Below are 24604 nucleotides of genomic sequence, written 5' to 3'. Positions count from 1 at the left end.
CCAGGATGTCAGGAGTCTGGGTGTCAGTCCAGGTTTTGCCTTAAATGCTGTGTGAGCTTGGGCAAGGCCCTGCTCTCTCTGAGCCTCAGATCCCATCTGCACAAGGAAGACGGAGAGAGGCTCCTCTCAGGGACCCTCGCAGTTCTGGTCATTCGGGGCTCCTGACACCAGGAGGCCTGAGACAGTGGGCCTGCCTTCTGCACCTCAGATGCTGCTGTCAGAGGTGGGGGGTCTACCCAGTCCCCCCATGCCTGAGGAGTGGGCAGTCAGCTCTACTGGGTCCCTCCCCCAAAGCGCAATATCTGGAACTCCTGCTCCACCAGGAACGGAAAAACCATTATCTGCAGATGACATCACTTTGCAAAAATGCAAGTGGGTGGTTGCAATCAGAGCTCCAGGGAAGGGGCGGGAAGAAAGGGCTCGAAGCTCGGAGTGTGCCAACCGCCAGCAGCACCAGGGTCCAGCACCTTCCTGCACTCAGGGCAACCCTGGACAAGTTACTTAAGGTCTCTGGACTGCATCCTCCCAGCTCTCCAATGAGAGGCTGGACCTGGGATTGCTAGGACCCCTCCCACTGGGGGAGCCCACGGCCCCAAGATGCTTCCAGCTCAGGTCTCAGGGGGCCTCTGGGCTGCAGGTGCCCAAGGGGGACCTTCCAAGCACAAGGAGCCCAGAGCTAAGGGCTGGAAGGAGAGGAAAACAGCCACCCTGCTCAAAATGGCATTCAAATGCCCCAAAATCACATGAACAGATGCTCTAGTCTACATCACTAATCATGAGGGAAATGCACATCAAGACCACAATGAGGATGTGAGGGAGATCTGGCTGTGACATCTGTCACCCCATTGATCGCCAGGGTTGATTCGGCTGATCTGGCTGGCTAGGCGAGTGTCCCCCTCCTCCCTCACTGATCCATGTGCGTCCCTCCCGAAGCTGCGCGCTTGGGTCGAAGAGGACGACTTTCCGCCCAGAGAAGAGGACCGGTCTTCGGTCAAGGGTATACGAGTAGCTGAGCTCCCTTGCTAGAAATAAAAAAAAAAAAAGACCACAATGAGATAGCACCTCACACCCACTAGGATGGCCGCTATCACATGAAACAGAAAATAATACCCATGTTCATAGCAGCATTATTTACAATAACCCAGGCACCTGTTAATAGATAGTGGATAAGCAAAACGTGGTTTATACATGCAATGGAATATCGTTCAGCCTGAAAAGGAAGGAGACTCTGACACATGCCACAACATGGATGAACCTTGAGGACATTATACTCAGTGACATAAGCCCAACACAAAAGGGCATATACCCTCTCTGGGGTCCATCTCTTTCCCCTTCTGTCCGCCATGAGCCTGCGCGGCACCAGTCCTCCAGGGACAGTTAGACACCCCACGGTCCCTTTTTGCAGGTGGGAAAGTAGAGGCCTAGGAAGGACAGTGATCTCTTCAGGGTCACACGGGTCCACAGCAGAGTCAGCAATAGAAGCCAGATCTCCTGACTCCACTCCAAATCCCTGTCACCTCTCCACACTCTCCTCCGAGGGTCTTGTGCCATGGCGATGGGCCAGGGTACCAGGACGTCCAGTTAGAAGATGTGGCTTCCTCTTTAAGGGACCCCCTGATAAAACTCAGCTCCAGTTAGGTGGCCAGACTTCCCCTCTAAATATCCTCCAAGCAACCCGCCTCTAGACAAGTCCCTCCTCTGCTCAAGCACCTTCCATGGCTCCCTATCACCCACTGAACATCTCCCCGGGCATTCAAGGAGAGCTCCCTGTGCCCCTCCCCACCTTTGCCTTACATTCTGATCACCATACAGTAACCACTATTGTCCCCAAATCCAAACTTTTGTTGGAGCTGGTCCCCTTCCTCGTCTCCAACCTTGAATGGTCACCTGCTCTAAGAAGCCTTGCTGCCCCCCAAATCAGACCTGGCCCCTCCCTCCTCTAGGCTACCGGAACACTCCCTGGGGTTGGCTCTGGGTACCTCGCGTGCCCATCTGTCTGCCCCAGGAGATGGGGCGGTATGTGGGAGCAGAGTCCACATCACACCCACCCCTCGTCGTCTTGTCCTCCTCAGCACCAGGAATTCAAAGAGCAAGGCCTGTGTGACGCCTGGTGCCTGAGCCCTCGCCAGGACAAACAGCCTGTTTGGTGGTGCCCATCTGGGACACAGATCCAGGTCGGAGGTAGCTGGAGCCTGGGCCCAGCGCCTGGACACGGCCCTGACTCCGCCTCCAGGGCTGTTTTTATTTGCCTTCTCCCTGGGCAAAGGCTGCAGGGGCTGTTCGGAGCCACAGCTGGTTTTTATTGCACCGAGGCTCAAAAAAGGCCTGAGCTATTTTTAGAGAGAAAGGGGGAAAAAAGAATATATTTTTCCTGACCCAAGATGAGGGCTCGCTCCAATTTTCCATCTGCTCTCCCTTCTGGGTGGAGCTGGCGGGGAAGTTTCTCTGCTGGAGGATCCGCGGGACAGCGGTTTATGAGCTCATAGAAACGGCAGGAAGGCTGCCCGGCCCAGCGTCTGCCTCCCTCCCCCGACACACAAAGGAGAACAGATGCACACTCTCGCTGCAGGGCTCAGACTCACGCACGGGGCCAGGGGCCTGCGCGAGGGCAGCCCTGCACTGGCTGAAAGACATGGAGGAGCAAGGCGGACTGAACCCAGTCCCCACTCCTGCACCCAGCGTTTGAGGTGTGCAGCAATCCCACTGGGGTGCCTGCATCCACAAGACCTGGATCCTGTCTGGGGGCAGAATAAAGAATGTGTTTGATGCATCTTTGAAAGGCTGGTTTGTAATTGTCTGTAGTTATTATTGGGATGAACAAAATACCAAATCATCTAGAGCAGCAGTTCTCAACCTGTGGGTCGCGACCCCTTTGGGGGTCGAACGACCCTTTCACGGAGGTCGCCTAAGACCATCGGAAAACACATATATAATTACATATTGTTTTTGTGATTAATCACTATGCTTTAATTATGTTCAATTTGTAACAATGAAATTGGGGGAACTGTATTAAAGGGTCAGGACATTAGGAAGGTTGAGAACGACTGATTCTAGATTCTAGAACATCACTGAACACTTAGAGCTTTTGCTGAAATGCATTTTCTCCATCTAAAAGATGCTAAATGCACCGGAGTTCTGCTGGTGTGTGCGTGTGTGTGTGTGTGTGTGTGTGTGTGAAGCTGTGTGATGTGTGTGACTATGATCTGCGTGTGTGGAGTCTGTGTGTTGTGTTTTGCATGTTTATGTGTATTATGTGTATGTGGTATGGTTTGTGTGCATGTGTGAGATGTGTCTGAGGTGTCTGTATAGGGTGGGGTGTGTATGTGTGTTGTGTGTGTTAGATGCGTGCTGTGTGCGTTGCGGATAGCTGATGCATGCTGTGTGCTTCTGGAATGGAGGCTGTGTCGGGCAGGGGTCCCTTCTTCCCCTGGCAGGCTCTTCAAAGAGGCACCCATCTGAGATCTTTTCAGGGCAAACTGTTGGGGACATCACAACAGACACAGAAGGCTGCAGAAGGGAAAGGGGCCGCTGCCTGAACCTGCTGGCCCCCAGACCTTGCCCCTAACATCAGAACTGGACTTTGCCTGTGGTGACACCCAGGCCTCAAATCCCCAGCCCAAAGAGCTGCAGGTGACAGAGAGGAAGCTCAGAAGAGCATGTGGCCCAGTGTTACCCACAGGAGCCCCCTTCTGCCTCCCAGGGCGGCTGTCACAGTGCCAAAGAGCCAGCACAAGACGTGGCAAGACAGCACCAACAGCAAAGACCACAGCAGTCTCCACCGCGGCGCCCAGAGCTGGCACTCAGGGGCCTGGCCATCTGCAGACATGGCCTCACTTCCCTCCTACACCCCCTCACTAAGGGGGCATCGCTGCCTCATTTTATTCGAGGGGGAGCCAGGCGGGCGGGCAGTGGATGGAACAGGACACAGCAGGGATATGGGTCTTTCTCCTGCCCAGCTCAGCTGGGCACCCTCTTACCCATGTCACCCCTCTCTCCCCAGGCAGCAAGGGCTGCTAGAAGCTCACCCCCTGCTTCTTGGAAACTGAGGCAGCCCAGCCTATGCCAAGGGGAGCTTCTTGGGAGATGGGCTTTTCTGGCAGCAAAGTGCAGGTTCAAAGGCCTGCCCAGCCCGGAGACAGGTTTTGCTCCTTCCCTGAGCCTCCTCTGTGAGTGGGTATGACAGCAGCTGCCTCCTGGGACAGCGGGGCACCACATGTGGGTGTGCGAAGTACTTGGCACAGGCCTGGCACGGGGAGGCGCTTGATGGATGTGTGTCTTAGTCAGCACAAGTGACAAGCAGGGCTCGACTGTCCCAAGGCCCCTCCCCTCCTGCCCCCACAGAAGCTGCAGGGCAGAAAGTAACAGCAGTTCTTGGAAAGCCACCACCAAGCACTCCCTGGAACATGAGGACCATTCGTTAAGATGCCACCGGCAGCCACACCAACCGCCTGGCCTGGAGTCTCTGTGACCTCCCACCTGCCTCACAGTTCTGTGGTCCCATCACTCCATGTCTGCCCAACACGGCAAATGCCATCAGGCACCTCCCTCCCTGGGGACATCACACCTGGACCTCCCCTACTCCCGGCTCCACTCCTAAGGCATAGTCCTTAGTCTGCGCCTGAGCACTCCAGTTCCCTCTTGGTCTGGCCAGCGCGGCCCATGCTCTCTCCTGCACCTCTTCACCTTGCACCCCTCACACCAGCTATGGCCAGTGGGGCTTATGTTTACCCAAGACCATGTGTTTTCATGCCTGTGGGAAGAGCTAAACTCGGGGCCTGGCACACAGGAGACTGGTCAGCAAGCCATGGGTCAGTCTGCAGAGATACCAGGCTTCTGCCCTCAAAGGATCCTTTGCTTGGAATGCCACTGTCTCCTCTGGCATCTCTGACTCACACCTTAACCTTTACCTCCTTCAGGAAGCCTGCCTTGATACGCCCCCTCCAGGCCAGTGTCGGCACCGTCTTCCCAAGTATGGCCGCCTGGTGTCCTCAAACCCTCCTGTCATTGCTGTCCTGTGTGGATGAGAACTCCAGTCCCCACCACAAGCCTGACATATCTGCCCCCAGGTCCCGTGGATTTCAGTGGGACTTACGTCTGCCATCGGCTCTCCTTGCTCTCAACCCCTAGCCTGTCCTCTGCCCCAGGGGCCCACTGGCTCCATTTGGAAACACTCTCCACCCCCGCCCCCCACAAAGGCCTTGCAATGCAGAATTGATTTGGAGAACAGAGTCTACTGCTGTTCTGGAGATGGCAGAGAACAGTCCCAGGGCTGAGCACAAAACAAGTTGATGTTCAGAGTCAGTGCAATTCTTAGAAATTTGCCAGCCATCCCTCACCCAGATAGTCTCTCACTAGCTGTGTGTGTGTGTGTGTGTGGGGGGGGGGGGATCTGGCCTCTGGGAGTGTTCTGAAAACCCCTCCTCTCTCCTCTCAGAGTCCCTCCCCCTGTCATGTTCTGGTGGAGAACTGTGCCTGGCTGACTCCGTGGAGACTCAGGAAGGGCCTCACCAGACAGATCCAGTCTCTGCCACTAGGCAAGCGCAGAGGCTGTCCGCTATTTTCAATAGCCAATAGCCATCGCTCTGGATGGAGCCGTGTCCCCCCAGAGTCCTACATCGAGGTCCTGACCCCCAGGACTTCAGAATGTGACCGCATTGGGGCCTCTAAAGAGGTGGTTACATTAAAACACGGTCATTAAAGAGAGGTGGGGGGGAGGGGGCTGAATCCAACAGGACTGGTGTCCTTTTGAGAGGAAATTCAGACACAGATGCACACAAAGAGAAGACGATGGGACACAGAAGCCACCTGAAAGCCAAGGAGAGAGAACTCAGGAGAAAAACCCCGCCCACACCGTGGACCTCCAGCCTCCAGAACCGTGAAAAAGTACATTTCTGTATTTAAGCCACCTCGTCTGTGGCCACCAGGGAACAGACACAGGTGTTCCTGTGCGTCTCTTCCCTGGAGCCTCAGCGCCTGTTCATGGGCCTGTCTCCCCTCTCAGGCTGTGAATTCCCAGAAGGCACTGGACGGATCTGACCTGTCCATTCCTCGGAGCCTCGGACCCACCGCACCCCGGGAGGCTCAGACAGTATTCGGTGCCTGGACCATCACCTTCCGGGACAAACAGAATTTTGGTTCATTGGCTCTTTAAACCATCACATGCTGGAAAGGGGGAAACGGACAGCACACATCCCCCTCCCCACCCCTACTCCTCACCCCTCCCCACCTGGCCTCTGGTTCCACCCTCAACAGCCCTGAGAGAAAGGCTCCCCTGCCTTTTACAGATGAGTGAACCAAAGCCCAGCAGGCACAGGGAAGGCAAATAATGTGTCCAAGGTCACGCACGGAGTCAGAGCCGTTAGGGAGGGGAGACCAAAGCCCACGGGTCCCCGGGAGGACCTGAGAGGGGAAGGCTGGGCTTGGAAGGAGACAGAGAGGACGTGGGTTTGAATCCCGATGGCTCCTCTTGTTTGCTGTGTGTGAGCAAGTTACTGACCTCGCTGAGCCGGGGCCTCAGTTTCCACATCTGTACAATGAGGCTGACAAGTATGAGATAGACATGCGGTGTTTAGCACGGTGTCAGGCCCACGGAAAGGGCTCGAGAAATGGTGGTGGTGCTGCTGCGAATGAAGACAGGCTTCTGGAATCCCAGCACCTGGCCCCACAGGAAGTCTGACAAAGGGCTCCAGACGGGAGCTTTTCCTGCTGGTGGGCATGGGGGCAGGCCGCCTTGGCCCCCCTGCCTCTGAGCACTAGCCCCGGTCCCCAACACACACACATTGTCATTGCCCTCCAGCAGGCCTCCCAGGGTGCAGGGCTGGAGCAGGCTCAATGGCCCATTGTTCTCCCTCCAGGCCCCAACCAGGCCAGGCCTGCTGGGAACCAGCCTCTAAAAATAGCCCTCCCCCCCCCCACCTCCCCCCAGCCCCAGGCCATTGGGGTCCAGCTGCTTATCTGGCTCCAGAGGTCAGGAGCTGCTCCAGTCTTCCTGGCCACTACTATGGAGGAAGTCCAGCTTGGCCAGCTCCCAGGTCATCCTCAGGGGAGGATCCAAACTCACACCCGAAAAACATTTAGTGGAAAATCCGAGGCCGGCTGTAATTCCCTGAAGGCAGCGCCTGGGTGCAGGCTTTCGGACTCGGCCTGTGGCGGGTCAGGAGGGAGGGCCTAGGAGAACAGGCTGTAATCAGCAAAGCAAAGGGAAACAAGGAAAGGCATCCCAGGAGCCATGAAGAGCAGCAGCAAAGGGATGAGGGATGAGGCCAAACAGAACAAGGAGAGGCTGTGGGAAGCCTCTTTGGTAGCACACAGGGAGCCTTCAGGGGAAGCTCGGGCTCCGTGAGCAGGGCCCTGAATGCCAGGCAAGGAGTTGCTGACCTTCCAGGCCACACCTTGCCTGGGCGGGTCCCATGGCCACCTTTACTGCCAGGGCCTCCTCCGAGGCGCCTCTCTAAGGAGTAGTCACAGCCCTGGGGGAGGAGCTGAGGGCTGGCGAGGATGGAGAGGCACCTGCAGCACGCCCTTCCCTCCAGGCCTCAGCAGTGGGCTGCTCACCAGAGACACGCTGGGCAGAACCCAGAGGCTCTGCTGTGAATGCCAAAGTCAGCCTTCTGTGCTGGGGGCCCAGATGGCCACACAGTGTCAGCCACTGAGGGGCTCACAGCCCAGGGGAGAAGCAGACAAGTGAAGAGGCAGCTCCGGGGCTGCGTCACCTGAGCACCGTGCTGGGACAGCCAGGGAAGGCCCCTCCTCCAGACGTGGGACAGCAGCAGAGGGCTTTTGAGGACACAGCCCCTGAGCTGAGTCTCAAAGGTTAAAGAGGAGACGGGCAGTGAGGAAGTGACAGGAGGTTCCAGAGGGATGCGCAAAGGCTCCGGGGTGCAAATGAGTCTAGCTCAGGCGGGGTGAGGCGGGACCGGGCAGAGATGAGCGTGGGGATAATGCAGCTGCAGAGGCCTTCAGGGCCAGAGTCCATCCTTCTCTGAATCTCCCATGGGCACAAGCACAGGGGTCACCCACAGGAAGGCCGGTGAATGAAATGGTCGGGAAAATGGGAATCAACCAGTTGAGTAGATTAAATCCTATTTTTTAAACTCAGAGTCTGGGAATTTGATCACTACTTGTTCTGTAAGGAAACTCTTGTGCCATTTGTACGTGGGGGGTGTAATCAGGCAGACATGGGCTCCAGGAGGGCCCAGCTCGCCCTAGTCGGTGGGTGCTTGCAGTGAAGAGCATAGTTTGGGTGAAATACACCCCAGAGGTGAGCTCCCAAGTAAGGTCTCTGTGATTCCCTCCTTGGTGCCTCTGTTCACCTCTCCAGCACCTGTGCCAGTTGCCTTGTGAGCTTGTAGTTCTGCCTGTTGGAGGTAGACCATCCTTTCCGCCCCTGAGCTTGGGCATAGCCATGTGACTTGTTTTGGCCAATGGAATATTAGCAGACAAGTTTCAAACAGAGGCTTAAAATACACTTGCATCTGAAAGAAAATTTTAACACCAATTCTACACAATCTCTTCCAGAAAATAGAAGATGGAGCACTTTCCCATTTATTCTAGGAAGCAGTATTACCTTGATACTGAAATCAAACAAAGTACACAAAAACTATAGACTGACCCTAGCTGGTTTGGCTCAGTGGATAGAGCATCGGCCTGTGGACCTAAGGGTCCTGGGTTCAATTCCAGTCAAGGGCATGTACTTCAGTTGCAGGCTCCTGGTTGGGGCACATGTAGGAGGCAACCAATCGATGTGTTTCTCTCACATCGATGTTACTCTCTGTCTTTCCCTCTCTTCTCTACTCTCTCTAAAAATCAATGGAAAAATATCCTCGGGTGAGGATATATTTTTAAAAACACACACCAAAACCCCACCAAACTATAGACTAATATTCCTCATGTAAATGATGCAAAACTTCTTAACAAAATATTAGGAAATAGAACTCAGAAACATATTAAAATATTACACACCATTACCCAAAGGTAGCTTATTGCATGGATGCAAGACTGGCTCAATACTTGAAAATCAATAAATGTAACCCACTCTATTTACAGGCTAAACAAGAAAGTCCTATGACCATATTAATTGATACAAAAAAAAATTTAACAAAATTCAACACCCGCCTGGCTGGCAATGGCTCAGTGGTTGAGTGTCAACCTGGTCAGGCATATGCCCAGATTGAAGGCTCAATCCCCAGTGGGGGGCATGAAGGAGGAAGCTGAGAATAATTCTCTCTCATCATTGATGTTTCCATCTCTCCCTCTCCCTTCCTCTCTGAAATCAATAAAAATATATTTAAAAAAATAATTCAACACCCATTTATGATAAAAATTGTCAGAAAATTAGGAATCAAGGGCATCATCCTATAATAAAAAGGAAATTTCCTGTGTAAATGTTTATGTAAATATAAATATATAAATAAACATGCTATATAAACAAAATAATTCCTAAATAAATAAATAACATCTAGAAAACAACCAACAGCTAATATAGCACTTGTTGATGAAAGACGGAAGCCCAATAAGGCAAGAGAGGGAAATAAATGACATACAGACCAGAAAGGAAAACAAAACTATACCTACTTGCAGAAGACACGATTAATTACATAGAAAAATTCCAGGCATCTACAAAAAAAACTTCTACAATTGTTGAGCTCAGCAAGGTCACAAGCTACAAGATCAATGCACAAAAACCCAGTGAACTTCTATGCTAGCAATGAGCAGGTGGAAACTGAAATTAAAAAATAGAATGTCATTTACAATCACTAAAGAAAGAGATACTTGGGTGTAAATCTAACAAAACAAAACTTGTATGCAGAAAACTGCAAAGTGCTGGTAAAAGGAATCAAAGATCTAAACGAATGGAAAGACATACCATGCTCATGAATGCAGGATTCCGCATAGTAAAGATACCAGTTCTCCACAAATTGAACTACAGTGCAATTACCATCAGGGCTCTGTAGATTAGGCAAGATTATCCCAACACAGTGGGATTTAGTGTCAAGACCTCAGGAAGACTTCTTGCCAGTTAGGCAAGATTATTCTAAAATTTACACAGAAAGGCTAAAAAACTACAATGGTTAAAACAATTTTTCAAAAAAAGAATAAAGTGGGAAGAATCACTCTACCTAATTTTAAGACTTATTCTACAGCTACAGTAATCAAGACTGTGAGACTTGGGTAGAGGAATAGAAACATAGATCTGTGGAAGAGAGAATCTAGAAATAGACCCATACAAGTATGGCTACTGATTTTTGACAAAGGTTCAAAAGCAATTCAATAACGCTTCACACGCACTAGGATGAATATGATGAAAAAGAAAGACATTATAACAAGTATTGGCAAAGATGCGGAGAGACTAGAATCCTCACACACTGAATGTCAAATGGTGTGGTTTGGCAGCTCCCCAAAAAGGGAAACAGAGTCTGTTTATGACTCAGAAATTCCACACCTGAATAAATACCCAAGAGAAATGAAAATATATGTTCACACAAAAGCTTGTACATAAATATTCATAAGAACGTTATTCATAATAGCCCCAAGGTAGAAACAACACAAATACCCATCAACTAATGTATTGGATGAATAAATGTGGTATACTTAGTGATACTGAAACAGGATACATACAATGAAATGTTATCAGGCAATTAAAAAAAATGAAGTACTGACACGTTACAACATGATGAAAACATGATGCCAAGTGCAAGAAGCCAGACACAAAAGACCACATATTTTATTATGATTCCATTTACATGAAATGTCCACTATAGGCAAATCTAAGACAGAAAAGTAGATTAATCGTTGCCCAAGGATGGGAAGGTTGGGGTATAGAGAAGGGAGTGATTACTAATAGGTACGGAGGTATTTTAGGAGGTGGTGAAAATGTTCTAAAATTGATTGTGGTGAGGGTTGTACAATTTTGTTACTATACTAAAAGCCATTGAGTTGTATACTTTAAACAGGTAAATTGCATGCTTTGTGGTTACATCTCAATAAAGCTGGCTTAAAAAAACAATTCAATGGATGAAGGACAGTCTTTTCAACAAATGATACTAGAGCAATTGGATATCTTTATGCAAAAAAAAAAAAAAAAAAGAACCTAAACCTCACAATCTTACACAAGAATTAACTCAGAAGGGTCCATAGACTTAAATGGAAAACTATAAAACTGTTAGAAGAAAACACAGGAGAAAAATTTTAGTACCCAAGCAAGGATTGGTAAAAAGTCGTTAGACATAACACCAAATACATGATCTGTAAAATAAAAAATAATAAATTGGACCTGATCAAAATTGAAAAGCATTTACTTTGCAAGAGATACATTAGGAGAATGAAGAGACAAGCTACAGATGGAGAGAAATGATTTGCAAATCACATAGCTGACAAAGGATTCCTATGTAGAATATATGAAGTGCACTCAAACTCAACAGTGAAAAGGCAAACACTCTAATTGGAACATGGGCAAAAGACATGAAGAGACATTTCACCAAAGAGGATAGACAGACAGCAAATCAATGAAAAGATGTCCACTATCACTGACCGTGAGGAAAATGCAAATTAAGACCTGGAAGAGCTCTCAACTCGCACCTATTAGAACAGCTAAAATAAAACAGAAGGGCAACTTTACATGCTGGCCAGGTTGCAGAGATCCGGGTCTCTGATGATACAGTGACTCTGGCAGTTTCTTCAACATTAAACCTCTACTTACCATCCCACTCAGCAATCGCAAGCCTGGACATTTTCCCCAGAGAGGTGAAAGCTGTGTCCACACAAAACTCGCCACACCATTGTTCATGGCAGCTTTGTATGGAATAGCCAAGAACCAGAAACAACCAAAATGTCCCTCAGCAAGTGAATAGTGAAACCACCTGTTGTACATCCCCACCACGGAACGGAACACGACTGGGAAAGAGACAGCGTGGAACTATCGATAGACACAGCTTGAGTGGATCTCAAGGTCATGATGACGAGTGAAGAGGGACAATCACATAAGGTCACGTACTGCATGGTTCCATTTGCATATCATTCTTAAAATGACAAAATTATATCGATGGGGAGATCCAGGGCTTAGGGATGGTGGGGGTGGAGGGCGGATGTGACTATAAAAAAGTATCGAGGGAGATCTTTTCTGTGAAAGAGGTCTGCATCTTGACTGGGGGAGTGGTCCCATCATCTACACATGTGATCAAATGACAAATCCCAGCCACTGGCAGACTCTGGGTTTGACCATGTGCTATGATTGCGTCAGATGTAACTATTGGGGGAGCCAGGTGAAGGGCACATCAGCTTTGCCTTTTCCAACCCCTTTATATTTTTATATCTTTCCCAGGGTGCACACTGAGTCTCCCCCTGATTCTGGGGCTTCTCTGTCCTGGGCTCAGTGACGTGTGTGTGTGTGTGTGTGTGTGTGTGTGTGTGTGTGTGTGTGTGTCAGAGGTCGGGTGGGGTGAGGACTTTCCCTCAAGGGAAGGAGTGTGTAAAAAGCAGCAGATCCTTCCTCCTTGAAGCCTGGCTGGAGGACCTGGAGGGCAGAGCCCCAAGGGGCAGGGGGTGAACCATGGAGACTCAGGGCAAGTGGTAAATAGGCAGCTCCATCCAAGTCAGTGCCCAGTCCTCTGGGACGTGGCTAAGCTCCGTTTTTAGAGTCATAACAACTCATGTGCGCCCACACACACACACACACACACACACACACACACACGGCCTGGATCCCAGCCCCTCACACCACACAAAGCACCATGTGCCCCGTCAGAAGGTCCTCAGACCAGAGGAAAAGCTGGATCCTCCTTGTTTTCCAGAAGAAGCCAACAGGAAGAGGGAGGGCCCTCATCCAGGGTCACAGGCGGGTCTGGGACTGATCCCCGGGCAGGCCAGCTGCCCGGCTGTGTGGGTGCTATTCAGTTGCTCCTGAAACTGGCAGGTAGGACCCTGCTGAGCCCACATGGAGCCAGGGGCCCAACTGCACCCCCTGGGGCACTGCCCTTGTCATTGAGTCACTGGCCATCTCTTCTCAGAAACTGACCATGAGGCAGATGCAGAGGCGGCTTCCGCCTGCGCAGCTGCTGGGGCTCAGCCTGACCTCACCTCTTGGATCAGTCACAGTCCCCGGCTCCCTCCTCTCCCCCATGCAGGGCGCCCCCTCCGTGGCTGGCCCTGTGCTGAGGGTTGACACATATTTATTATCTCACTGAGTCCATGTGAGTCCCATGAGGTGGATCATTACTCCCACTTTATACATGAGATGACTGAGGCGCAGAGAAGTAAGGCAACCTATCAGACAGCTCCTGAGAACTGAGAGTCAGCTCAGACCAAGTCCCTCTCCGCACTTCAGCTCCCGCCATTCCTTGGCCCAACTTAGAAAAGCTCCACCCTCAAGCTCAGGGGAGCCTTGGTAAGAACCCCCATCCAAGCCACTCAGTCTCAGACTGGCTGGAGGGGAGGCTGCCTGGAAGTTAGGGATCCAGGTCCCACTACAACGTACTGGTCCACTCTCTCTGATCCTTAACTTCCTCGTTTGTCAAGTGAACACAATGTTCAGAGGAGGGATGGAGATAAGGCTTACAGTGTCCTTGAGGTGTGTGACCATAGCTATTATTTTGTATCTGCCACCTGTCCCTGTCCTCCCGCACCCAGCCACACCCTTGCTCCCATCCAGGCTGAGCAGGTCTTCCTCCTCCCCCTTCTCCGACCCAATAAAATGACTCCCCAGTGGCAGGGGGGCCAGGGTACCTCCTTCCCTCCTGCTGGACGGCCCAGCCAGGGAGAGGACAGGCAGAGCCAGATGTTTCCCAGATGTTGCTGATTGTAAGCAAAACAATAGCTCAGGAGTGCTCCTCTGAGGCCCAGGGGCTATTGCTTGAGGTTCTGAGAGCTCTGAGGAAGAGGCAGGGAGGCCTGGGGGAGGCTTTGGGAAGAGAGGTGAATTGGAGAGGCTGGCTAGGGTAGGATATCCGTGGGAGGGACCAGAGAGGGGAAAGTAAGCAAAGGGACTGGGGAGCAAGGCAGGAGGTGAGGGTAGGGAGCTCAGAGAAGTCTGGTGAAAGGGAGGGGACCAGAGAGAAGCAAAGGCTGAGAATCAGGCTGACCCGCCACCATTGCCCCCACCCCCACCCCCACCCCAGGATCCCCACTTCACAGGCAAAGAACTTTAGAACTCCCTCGAGGCGGCCGTGCCCTCCTGAGCTGCTCCTGGGGATAATGAGCTCCTGCTACAGGAGGGAGGCAAGCAGAAACCCAAGAAGGGACCCAAGCACCAGGCAGCAGCAGTTGGGACCCAAGGGAGAGTCTGGGAGGCCATATCTGTCCCAAACCAGACCAAGAGGCCGAGAATGCGAGGGACTGGACTCGCCAGCAAGGAGTCAGCTGAAGTTGGCACAGGCGGGCGAATACGGAATCTCTACCCACTGGCACCCAGCCAGGCAGCGCTGCTATGCCCTCTCCCCTTTCCACCTTCCGCACCCTACTTGCCAGCTGACCCCAAATGCGCCCAGCTAGGCCAAGACTGGGTAGTGGCGCGGGGACAGGCTGTTCTGACTTAGTCCCAGGAACGGGCTGACTTTGTCCTCTAGCAAAACTGTTCCTGAAGGACAGGGTTCTGGGGTCTGGGACTAAAGGCCCCCTGTCCTCTTTAGTAAGGGCAGAGCCCGGGCTGGGCAGGTGGAGAAGGAGTGTTGCCCCTCCCTCTGACCCTGAATAATGTCCTTGCAAACAGCAGCTCCTACTGAAGGAGCCTATCCCTGTGCCAGGCACTGGGCTAGACTTGTCGCAGGAATGACCTTGCTCAGCCATCACAGCTCTGGGGTAGGTGCCAATATGCACAATTTACAGATGAGAAAACGGAGGCAACGCGAGGTTATGTGACTGATTCACCAATCTGCAGCGAGTAGTCAGTGATGGAGCCGGAAGCTGCATCCTAGAGCCTGACTCCGGACTCTGGGCCTCTCACCTCCCTCCCTCTGCCTCAGTCTTCCCACCTGTGGGATGGGGAGGGAGCTGGACATACTGACCACACAGCTCTCAGAACCCACAGTGACCAGCCTGGGATTGCCAGGCAGAGACCAAAAAACCTGCTCTTTTTTCACATGTGAAAAAAAAAAATGGGGACCAGGCCAAACCACACTGAACAGGTGAGAGGACTGAGGTCTATGGGGGTAAAGGCTGTCCCCAAGGCCCCCCCAGGAGCTCAGGGCAGGACCCAAGCACTTTTTCAGTCTGCTTTCCAGAAGCTCGGCATAGCCAAAGCCCCTGTGAGGCCAGGGGTCCCGGTGTGAGTAGTGGAAACCTGGCCGTGGACCCTTCTGAAATGGGAATTCCATCTGCCTGACTCTGTTCTCCTGGACTCTGGTTTCCATGGCAATTGGGGTGGGAAGGTGGAGGGCCTGGAGGAGGGCTACATCCCTGGTATAAAGAAAGGGGAGTCTCCTATGGGCGGAGTATCTCCTCCAAGCAGAAGATGCCTTCGCTCCTGGTGAGGCGCACGTCGCTGCTCCCCTGCCCTTCCTCGGTGAGGCACTAGCAGCTGCCCTTCACCACGACACAGGTCTGGTGCCTGGAAGGAGACCCAGCCCATTCCTGGAAGAGCTCACATTCCTGTGCTAGGGGAAAGGCTGTAACACGCATTGAGCGCCTACTGTATGCCTGGCCCCAGGTTAGGCCTTGAGACCTCCATTTCTGATGCTCCCCTCATGCAGGTGGCCTCGCCCAGGGAGACCAGCGGGGGAAAGCAGGGAGGAGAGTGCACAGCCCTGTGTCAAACTCAGGGCACCAGACAGGGAACAAGATCCAAGGAGAGGGGTCCAGCCCCTCTTGCACCAACTAATTCTGTCCAGATTTAAGCTGAGCCAGTCCCCACCCACAGGCCGGATCCTGGCACCTGCCCCGAGACCCTGGCAGGTTGCATGTGTGGGCATCAGGGAAAGCCTTGACATCAGCTTGGCTTGCGTTCCAGGCCCTCTTCCACCCTCCAGGAAAGTGGGCCAGGGCCTCCCTGAACTGTGGCTGGGGATCAGGCCTTTCCTAAACTTGCGTCTCCTGTTGGGCACAGAGGGGGACGCCTTCCCCCGAGCCACAGAGGGACCCTGGGAACCCTCCTCCCTGTCACCGCCCAAGCTCTCCCTTCTGTCCTAAAGGCCTCGTCTGCACTGCTGCCCTGCTGCCCTGCCAAAGATTCTGGCCCATCCACCTCCACCGACCACCCCTGTGACACCTGAACGTCCCGCCAGAACCTCAGGGTGTGGCCGGGTGGAGAAGTGAAGGAACTTGCTGATGGTCACGTGGCCAGCTGGTGACCAAGGTGGGACTCCATTCTGGGGCAGCCAGTTGGGCTTAGACTGCACACTGTCCCTGCCACCTGCCTGCTGGGCGACCCTGAACAAGTCGCCTTCCCTGCCTGCATATCACACTCCTCATCTGTGAAATGGGGACAACCCCCTGCTCCCAGGCTTGCAGAGAAGATAAGCGGAACAAGCATGGCAGAGCCGGTCACAGAGGCCGGGGTGGTCAGGGAGCAGCTCTCACCACTGGATGGTGTCTATGGCTCCAGGGTGGGAGGCAGGTGACGGCTAGAGAGGAGGAGAAGCTGGACCAGCAGGCCAACGACCAACCCTCCCAGCCCCAGCCACCCTGGGAAGCCTCAAAACCAGGAACACACAGAAAGGGTCAAAAACAAGAACTAACACAGGCCTTTTATTTGCTCCAGAACTTGGCTGCTGTGTGGTCTGAGGGTGTCATGCTTTCCCAGAGCCCCTGACGGACCTCCTTCCTCGAGGGCTCTGGATTTCTGGGCGAGGTCAGGCTGTACCGCCCGCTCCTCCAGGCCTCATCAGTCCAGAAGGCCCAGCTGCCTGCCACTGGTGCCTGGGACCAGCAAGTCCCCTGATCCTGGGAAATGGTGCCCACCTTCTCGGCAAGGTGGCTTTTCACAAGGCGTTGGTTAAAATATTGCACTTGTAAATTAGGAAAACTGATGAGGCAACGGTTTCCTATCACAGGAAGACGTGTCAAGCATCCTACTACTGTTTAAATAAATAAAACTCAAGGCGGGGGTCTGCGCGAGCCCCAGCGGCCCCTGGAGAGCCCTGGAGGCCGGGCCATGCCCCTGCCCCACCAGCCGGTTCTTTAAGGAACTTGGTCAATGCGAGGTCTCCGCAGCAGGGAGCAGCAGCTCCGGATCTGGCTCAGCCAGGGCCCCTGACCTGCCGGGGCCCTTGAGCCCCCTCGTACCGCGGCAGTGGGGACCCAATGGGGCCAGTCCTTCTCTCCTCCGGTGGCCTGGGCCTCTCTTGGTCCAAGCCTCTCATCCAAATGTCCATCTGTCTGTCCGGAGACGTGGCCTCTGGGGGCTTGGTTGCCCCCTCCGTCGCAGGGGAGAGGGAGGCGTAGGAGGAAGCCCAGCCCTCCTGGTGTGAATGCTGAGCTCTACCCTGGCGGCCCCTAGAGTGGGGGACTCATCTTCTTTTGGTTAACGAGGTCCAGGTAGAGGTCAGAGCGGAGGAAGCGTGGGTACGAGTCCTTTTCCATGAGCCCGAAGATGCGCTTCTGTGCCAGGTCGAAGCAGCCCCGCGTGACACTCTGCAGGTTGTCCTTGGTGTGCTCCCGTGTGTACGAGTCCAGGTTTACCTTCGGGGCAGAGGTGGCATGGTCAGGGCCGCCTGCAGGGGGCTGACCGGGGGTGGGGGTGGGCCTATCCAGCCTCTCACCTCCATGCCCCTGTGCTCCACATCACAAGGTTCAGAGAGGAGGCCCTCGGGCCGGCAGTTCAAGTCTTAGCTCGTCACTTACTGAAGGGCCTGAAAGCCACCTCCAGGGTCTGAAAGCCACCTCCAGGGTCAGGCTGCCGGGATTTAAATCCCAGCACCGCCATACCTAGGTGTGTGGCTTTGAGCAAATCACTTAAGTGCTCTGAGCCTCAGTTGTCTTATCTACAGCTTAGGAATAACAGTACCTTCTTCCAAGAGTTGTACAAATTAAGCTAGATCAGTGGTCGGCAAACTGCAGCTCGCGAGCCACATGCGGCTCTTTGGCCCCTTGACTATGGCTCTTCCACAAAATACCGACTTCTGCGCATGGGCCACGAAGTTTCAATCGCACTGTACATGCGCGCCCGCACATGGTATTTTGTGGAAGAGCCACACTCAAGGGGCCAAAGAGCCACGTGTGGCTCTCGAGCCGCAGTTTGCTGACCACTGAGCTAGATCATCCGTGTTAAACAGATAGGGGTTGAATCAACAGACCACCCCTGTGGCTGTGCACACAGTAAGCACTCAATAGATGTCAGCTGCTATGATTAGGCTCTCCCTCATTTTAAAAATGAAGATAATATTAAAATCTACTTCACAGGTTAAATACGTAAGCCCATTCACAAAGGGTTTAGCATCGCCAGAGGCCATTTTTGTTATCAACTGAATTCAGTTCTTCCCCGAGGTCCCAGCTGGCTTCCTCTCCACCCAGGACACACGGCCCCTGAGAATCACCCTGCCCTCTCCCCTTCCTGCCCTCCTCCTTGAGGCATCCAGCTGCCCCTAATCACTAAGAGGCCATGGGGCACGGGGACAGGGCGGAGGGCCCAGACGGGGTCCTTACCTCCTTGCACGCCTGGATTGCGATGTACTCGGCAAAGATCTTCTTGGCCTTGGCTGCCATCTTGGACTGTGACTTGACCTTCTTAAAGTCCTCGCATGCCAGCCAGAACTCCAGGTTCTCCTCACTAAACTCGGTGCGCAGGAAGGCCTGGAACACTGCTAACCCATCTGTGAGGAGAAGTCCGGACCCGGGGTGAGAGGCAGAACCAGCCTCTCCTGCCCCCAGCACCCCCAGATTACCCTCCTGGGACCATTAGGGTGTAAATGCCTCTGTGAGCCTGGGCCAGGTGTCTCCCCATCTGTGCCTCAGTTTCCTCATCTGCAAAGTGGGGATCCCCAGCCCCGTGAGGATCAGAGGGGATCCTGCCCATGAGAGGAGGACCGCCACATTTGGCCCAGTGTGAGCCCTCACAGTTCATGGAAATGTTTCTTGTTATTCTGGGAAAATGGGTCTGAGCACACAGGTCCCAACGGCCTCTAGCAGGCACTGCCAGCTCCCATGGACAGGGAGGGGCTGACGGAGCCGGCTCAAGGCCAGACCAAGGGCCTCAGCCCGAGCTCAGCCTCTCCCAACAATAGGGACACCTCACTGGGCCCAGGAAAGAGGGAAGGGCTACCCTGCAGGATCAGGCTCCCGCTCTGGTCTAGGGGAGGAGGACGAGAGAGGGAGGGAGAGAACCTAGGGAGGGGGAACAGGCCACTGGCCCCCACTTACATTTATGAAGCAGCAGCTTCTCCAAGGACTCGCCCCACTTGAGGGCTTCTTCCGAGGTGGGCCTGAGGGCAGAGGGAAGGGGCACCGTGAGGCTCTGAAAAGTGGGGCAGCAGGGTCTGGGCAGCCTCTGTTAGCCGCCCTTGGCCCCAGGCAGTGACTGATCCTGACTGGGGAGCCCAGGAGGGGTCCACCCCCTTTCTTAGGGGTCAGCTTCACTTCTATCCCTCCCTGCCCCCCGCCCCTTGCCTGGCTGTCCTTCCCAGGGCAGCTATCCCCGGAGGGCTGCTGCTTGCAGGCACCAGGCTCCCTCTATCTGAGCCTCCATCCCACCCAGAGCTGGATTCAATACCCCTGCCTTTTAACCCCACCACCAGCCCTGCTCCCCCTCTACCCCCGCCTCCGGGGAATCAGTGAGTGCCTGAGGGGTCCCAGGGTGCCAGGGGGGACCTACTTGAATGACTTCATCACTTTGTCTGCCTTGCCTGCTGGCTGGGCCCCTGGGGACTCGTTCCGACGCCTGAAGATGCCCAGCTTGTTCTTCATGTCCTTGGCTCTGGGGGGGCAGAAGCAGAGAAGGGGGTCGGTCAGCCAGGCACACTCGGACCCTGCAAATTCAGGGTTGAGAGGCCATGGGCTGGAGCAAGGGCCACCTACTCCTTCATCGTGTGCCGCCTCTGTAGGTTCCCGTTGCGCGTGAGGTACATGCCTCGGAGCATCTCCGTAGGGCCCCCCACCTTGGGGCCCGGGAAGGTCTGCAGGGAGCACTCGGGGCTCCTGCTCCCCAAGCTCTGTCCTGAGCGGCAGGCGGGCCAGGCAGCAGTGGGGCAGGATGTGGAGGAGCGAGCCTGTGCTTGCTGGGATCCCAGCCGGACTACTGGACTCCCAGGCATAGGCTGGGCTGGGACTCAGACAGGAGGAGCCAGGAAATGGGAGGGGCCAGGATGGAGAGTAGAAAAAAAATCCCTCCTGGCCAACCCTGAGAGGGAGCCCGTGAAAGGGGCTGTGTCTGCAAGGGGCAGCCTCTGGGGCCCGCCCAGGCAGGAAGCCAGGCTGTTATTTGCGAGTGGCCTCCCCCGTTACCACAGCAGCGCGGGGAGGGGGGGGGGGGGTGAGGAGAAGTCAGAAATTGCCGGGAGGGAAGAGGGGAGGAGGGAGAGCCTGTGCACACCAGGGTGGCAGGACTGCCTATTTTTAGCCAAGAACTATTTTTAGCTTTGCCACTCCCCCTATGGCTGCAGATTTCAGCCTTGGGCGGAGCTGCTAGCAGCAAAGGGTTAACTGTCTCATGCTCCTATTCGCCCTCCCTCCCTCCCCCCCCTTTTCTCTAGACCCCCCTACCCTGGGCACCCCCCAGAGAATAGCTCCCAACCTCAGCCACTGGCTTTGGATACCCCCATCCACAAACATGCAGGATGCGCCAAATGTCTTAGTACAGTTTTAAGCTTAAATAACTTCAGAAGAACAAGTCCTATAAACTTTCAAAAACATCTTTTTGAAAGTGCAATTACTTAGTCTTTAAAACATTTTTGAGTAAGTGTTTTTGTTTTGACTTTTTATCTCCATCTTTCTGATTAAAGATGAGAAATGCTGACTGAAAGCAAACCTTTAAAAGGTATGATCTAAATCAGGAAGCTAAATACGTGCAAAAGAAATGTACAAAACTCAACTTTAAATGTGTTTTATAAGTCTGTAGCATTTATACTTCTGAACTTATTCAAACTTCAAATGGCACTACGACCTACAGGACACCCTTGTAATTGAGGGGAGTGGTGCCCGGTGGAGGTTAAGAGTGAGAATTTGAAGCCAGACAGCCCCGGGTTCGAATCCCAGCTCCAGCAGTAACCAACGGTGCACCTTTTGTCACGTTACCTAACCTCTCTGAATGTCACATTTTCTCATCAGTTAAATAGGGATGACAAAGGTACTTAACATCTGCGGGGGTCGTTTCAAGGCCAGGATAAGAGGCACAGAAGGCTTTAACACAGTGAGTGCCAGGGGCAAAACTGCTCCGCCTGGGGAGCTGAGGCCCATATGCCTACCTGAGGGTCCGGGGCAGCTGCCCAGGGATGGGGACCCTGCTCTAGAAGGTTCCAAGCCAATGAGATAAGGCCAAGGAGTCCAGGGATTGGCAGCCCTCTGGGTGAGGACTGGGCCCGCAGAGAGCCCTGGGGTGGCTGGGAGTGAGAGCGCACAGCTTCCTGAGCCTGGTGCTGAGAACCCTGCTCCAGGCCCGCTGTGCAGATGGGTACACAGAAGGGGGGGGGGGAGCTTGTCTGAGGCCCAACCTTTAGGGGCTCCTTGCTGGCTCAGAACCCGCAGGGAACAGCAGAGAGAAGCCTGCAGCTGCTGCAGGAAACTGGAGCGGGCAGGGGCGCTGGGGGGAGATCGTTTCTACCGCAGTGGAGCCCAGCTAAGGTCGAGGCAAGGGAAGAAAGTTGCAGGAGGCATCTGGGAAAGATCCCTGTTCTCCTCCCCAAGCCCAATTTGTGCATAATGATGGGCACTCCAGAACCTGGAGAAGAGGTCCCCTCCCGGTGCCACCATGTGTCCCTTTACTTCCCGCCCTGTCCTTCTCTGCAGTCTCCAGGGTCTCGGCCTGAGGGAAAGGAGACCCCAGGAGACTCTCCACACCTTTGTTAACAGACACTTCTAACAAACCCCAAAACAAAAGCGTAAGGGATCCTGAGCATGGCCCCGGAAAGGCTTGGGGAATATGGGATTCCCTATCTGAGCCAGCAGCGCCCCCTCCTGGCAATGTCCGAGACTGTTATTATTCAAGAGCCAAGAGGAGAAAGGGGAACCTTACCCACTGTCTGTTAGCCCTTTCTCAGAGGCAGCAAAGAACTTGTTGAGGTCTCTCAGCCACTACTTGTTTCAAAGGTTGGGGCAGGGCAATGGCAGCCTGGCTGGCTGCCTCTGCTTGGTTCCCGGTGGCTTCCAGGTACTGAATCAGCACCTTGCCTGACACTACATCCATGCTGAGGTCAGTGCCAGAAGCTCAGAACCCTGGTGACCCCGCCCTGGGGCCACTGCTAAGTCCCAAGGTTCTGCTATTCCCTGTGTCTGTCTGGGGCAGGACTGGGTGCAGCCCCTTCTCCCCACCTGTACCCCTGGAGGAGGAAGAGGGGTGCAAGGGTAAGGGCCATAGATCTTTCCAACATACAGGTTTTTGCTCTTTCTCTTCCGGGAGCTTTCGTCATTGTCCCCAACCGTGTCGGGCCCACTCATCTGCGGAGAAAAGACAGATAATGTTGTAATCCAGAGGCTGCTGCCTGAGCAAAGAGAGACTCGGGCATCCAACAGCTCCTGCAAAATCGCTCCCTCTAATCCCCTCCAAAGTCCCCACCCCTCACAGAACAGGCGAGGAAGCGAGACCCCACTGTCCACGGAACACAGCTGGCTTGGCCGAGCCTCCCCCCAAGGGGCTCCTCCTAGTGCACTTAGGACCTGGCTTGCTGAGAAGAGGGCAGAGACGTCACTGCAGGCAGTAGGGCCGGCTGGGGAGCAGCACTTCAGCAGGGGTTCTGCTGTGTGACTGGGCCAATTGCTGTCCTTCTCTGAGCCTCTATTCCTTAATTTCAAAATTGAAATCATAATGACTAACTCGGGATTCTGCCATTTGAAGACACCTGGGACTGCTCAGTAGTGTGTAAAGTGAATTATTATGCCTCTCTTGCCTTCAAACTATGGCTCCCTAGTATCCTCGGGAAAACATCCAACCTCCATAACATGACGTGCAGGGTCTATCATCGTAGGGTCCGGGCAGAAAGTTTCATTTTAACATCCATTACCACTCCTTAGTGATCTCCCCAGCCTGACTCCTGCTCCGGCAACCTCCCTGACCTGCCCCCAACCACACAGAATGTCCTCACTGTCTCGCCCCTTACTGTGGGCCTTCCCACATGCTATTCCTTCCATGGGGGATGCCTTCTCCTCCTAAGACCCAGCCCATGGAAAGACCTTGACCTCGGAAAGGTGCTTAAATGCCTCCTCACCTGGGAGGCCCTCCCTGACCCCTAGATCAAGGTTGTGCCTACTTTACCCCCTTTGAGGTCCCCACTACACCCAAAATGGCTTGTTCCAAATCTATCTTCTCCACTGGGCTGTGAGTTCCCCTGAGCAAGGCTGCTGTCTGACTGCACCTGTCTGGGGAATCTTCCTCAGACCTAGTGCACAGTATCTAATAAATATGTGTAGAATGAATGAATGAATGAATGAATGGAGAGAGAGGGAAAGCAGACTGGGAAAGATGCATCTTGAGGTGCCTGCTGCTTGATTCAAGGCCTGCAACTTTATCTCCCAGGCTCCACTTCAGCCCACAGATTCTACCCATTCCACCCCCATCTCCTTGCCTTTGCCTGTGCTGTGCCCTCTTCCTGGAATGCCCTCTCCTCTTCTCCCAGTCTTCACCTCCCCCTAGTCCCGTGGTCGGCAAACCGTGGCTTCGCGAGTCACATGCAGCTCTTTGGCCCCTTGAGTGTGGCTCTTCCACAAAATACCATGTGCGGACATGCACGTACAGTGCGACTGAAACTTCGTGGCCCATGCGCAGAAGTCGGTATTTTGTGGAAGAGCCACACTCCAGGGGCCAAAGAGCCGCATGTGGCTCGCGAGCCGTGGTTTGCCGAGCCGCAGTTTGCCAACCACTGCCCTAGTCCATCACTCCTCCAGACCACTCCAGACTCACACCATCTCTCCCGGGGCCTCCCTCTGTCTCCCTGCCTGTGCTTGCCTATCCTTCTCCGGGGGAAACCAGAGCCCAAACTGTGCCACCCAGAGCAGGAGCCCAGGAAATGCTCCGAGACAGCAGAGGAGCTAGCGCTCAGAGAGGGATGGGCATGGACAAGATAGAAGGCCTCCAGGTGTGGCTCTCAGCTCTGATTTCTCATGAGCCCCACCCTGGGTCTCAGCTTCCTCACTTGTAAAATAGAGACGGGCTACGCCTTAAAATACTGTGTCAATTCTGGAAAGAGAAATAATCCAGAGATATCCAGCAGGAGGAGCTACTAGCCACAGTAAAGCACGCACCCATGGATGGACGGACGGACAGATGGATGGATGCATGGATGCATGCATGGATAGATCTACGGATGGGCAGATGAAGGACAGGTGAAGTATAGCATCTTTTATAGAGCTTGCACTATAGGCCAGACCTTGGGATGGGCATTATTCAGATACTATCTCATTCATCTTTAGAGAAAGTCTGTAAAGTAAACAGAGGCTCAGAGAAGGTAAGCCACTTGGCCAGGGAAACCCAGCATTTAACTGGCAGCAGGAACCTAGGTCTATCCGAATGCAAACCATGTGTTTCTCCGCCAGA

The 24604-nt window shown here is 53.7% G+C and overlaps 1 protein-coding gene across 10 annotated transcripts in view; it reads right to left on the bottom strand.

Annotated features, from left to right (window-relative positions):
• Nucleotides 1-16654: 16654 nt before the first annotated feature.
• Nucleotides 16655-24604, bottom strand: part of RGS3 (regulator of G protein signaling 3) — a 113572-nt gene continuing 105622 nt past the window's right edge. For 9 of the 10 annotated variants that reach the window (XM_036329755.1, XM_036329756.1, XM_036329757.1 and 6 more), the window contains 5 exons: nt 22448-22512; nt 19736-19837; nt 19285-19346; nt 18571-18737; nt 16655-17607 (listed from right to left, as the gene is read on the bottom strand). In XM_036329755.1, the coding sequence (XP_036185648.1) occupies nt 17422-17607; nt 18571-18737; nt 19285-19346; nt 19736-19837; nt 22448-22512 (582 nt within the window). In that variant the 3' untranslated portion in view covers nt 16655-17421. Of the gene's footprint in view, nt 17608-18570; nt 18738-19284; nt 19347-19735; nt 19838-19938; nt 20345-22447; nt 22513-24604 lie in introns of those variants that run through there. The other variant, XM_036329767.1, reaches the window with a different exon arrangement.

The sequence above is a fragment of the Myotis myotis genome, unplaced genomic scaffold (assembly GCF_014108235.1).
Source record: "Myotis myotis isolate mMyoMyo1 unplaced genomic scaffold, mMyoMyo1.p scaffold_m19_p_12, whole genome shotgun sequence".
NCBI lineage: Eukaryota > Metazoa > Chordata > Mammalia > Chiroptera > Vespertilionidae > Myotis > Myotis myotis.
This window is presented reverse-complemented; position numbering and strand designations above follow the sequence as displayed.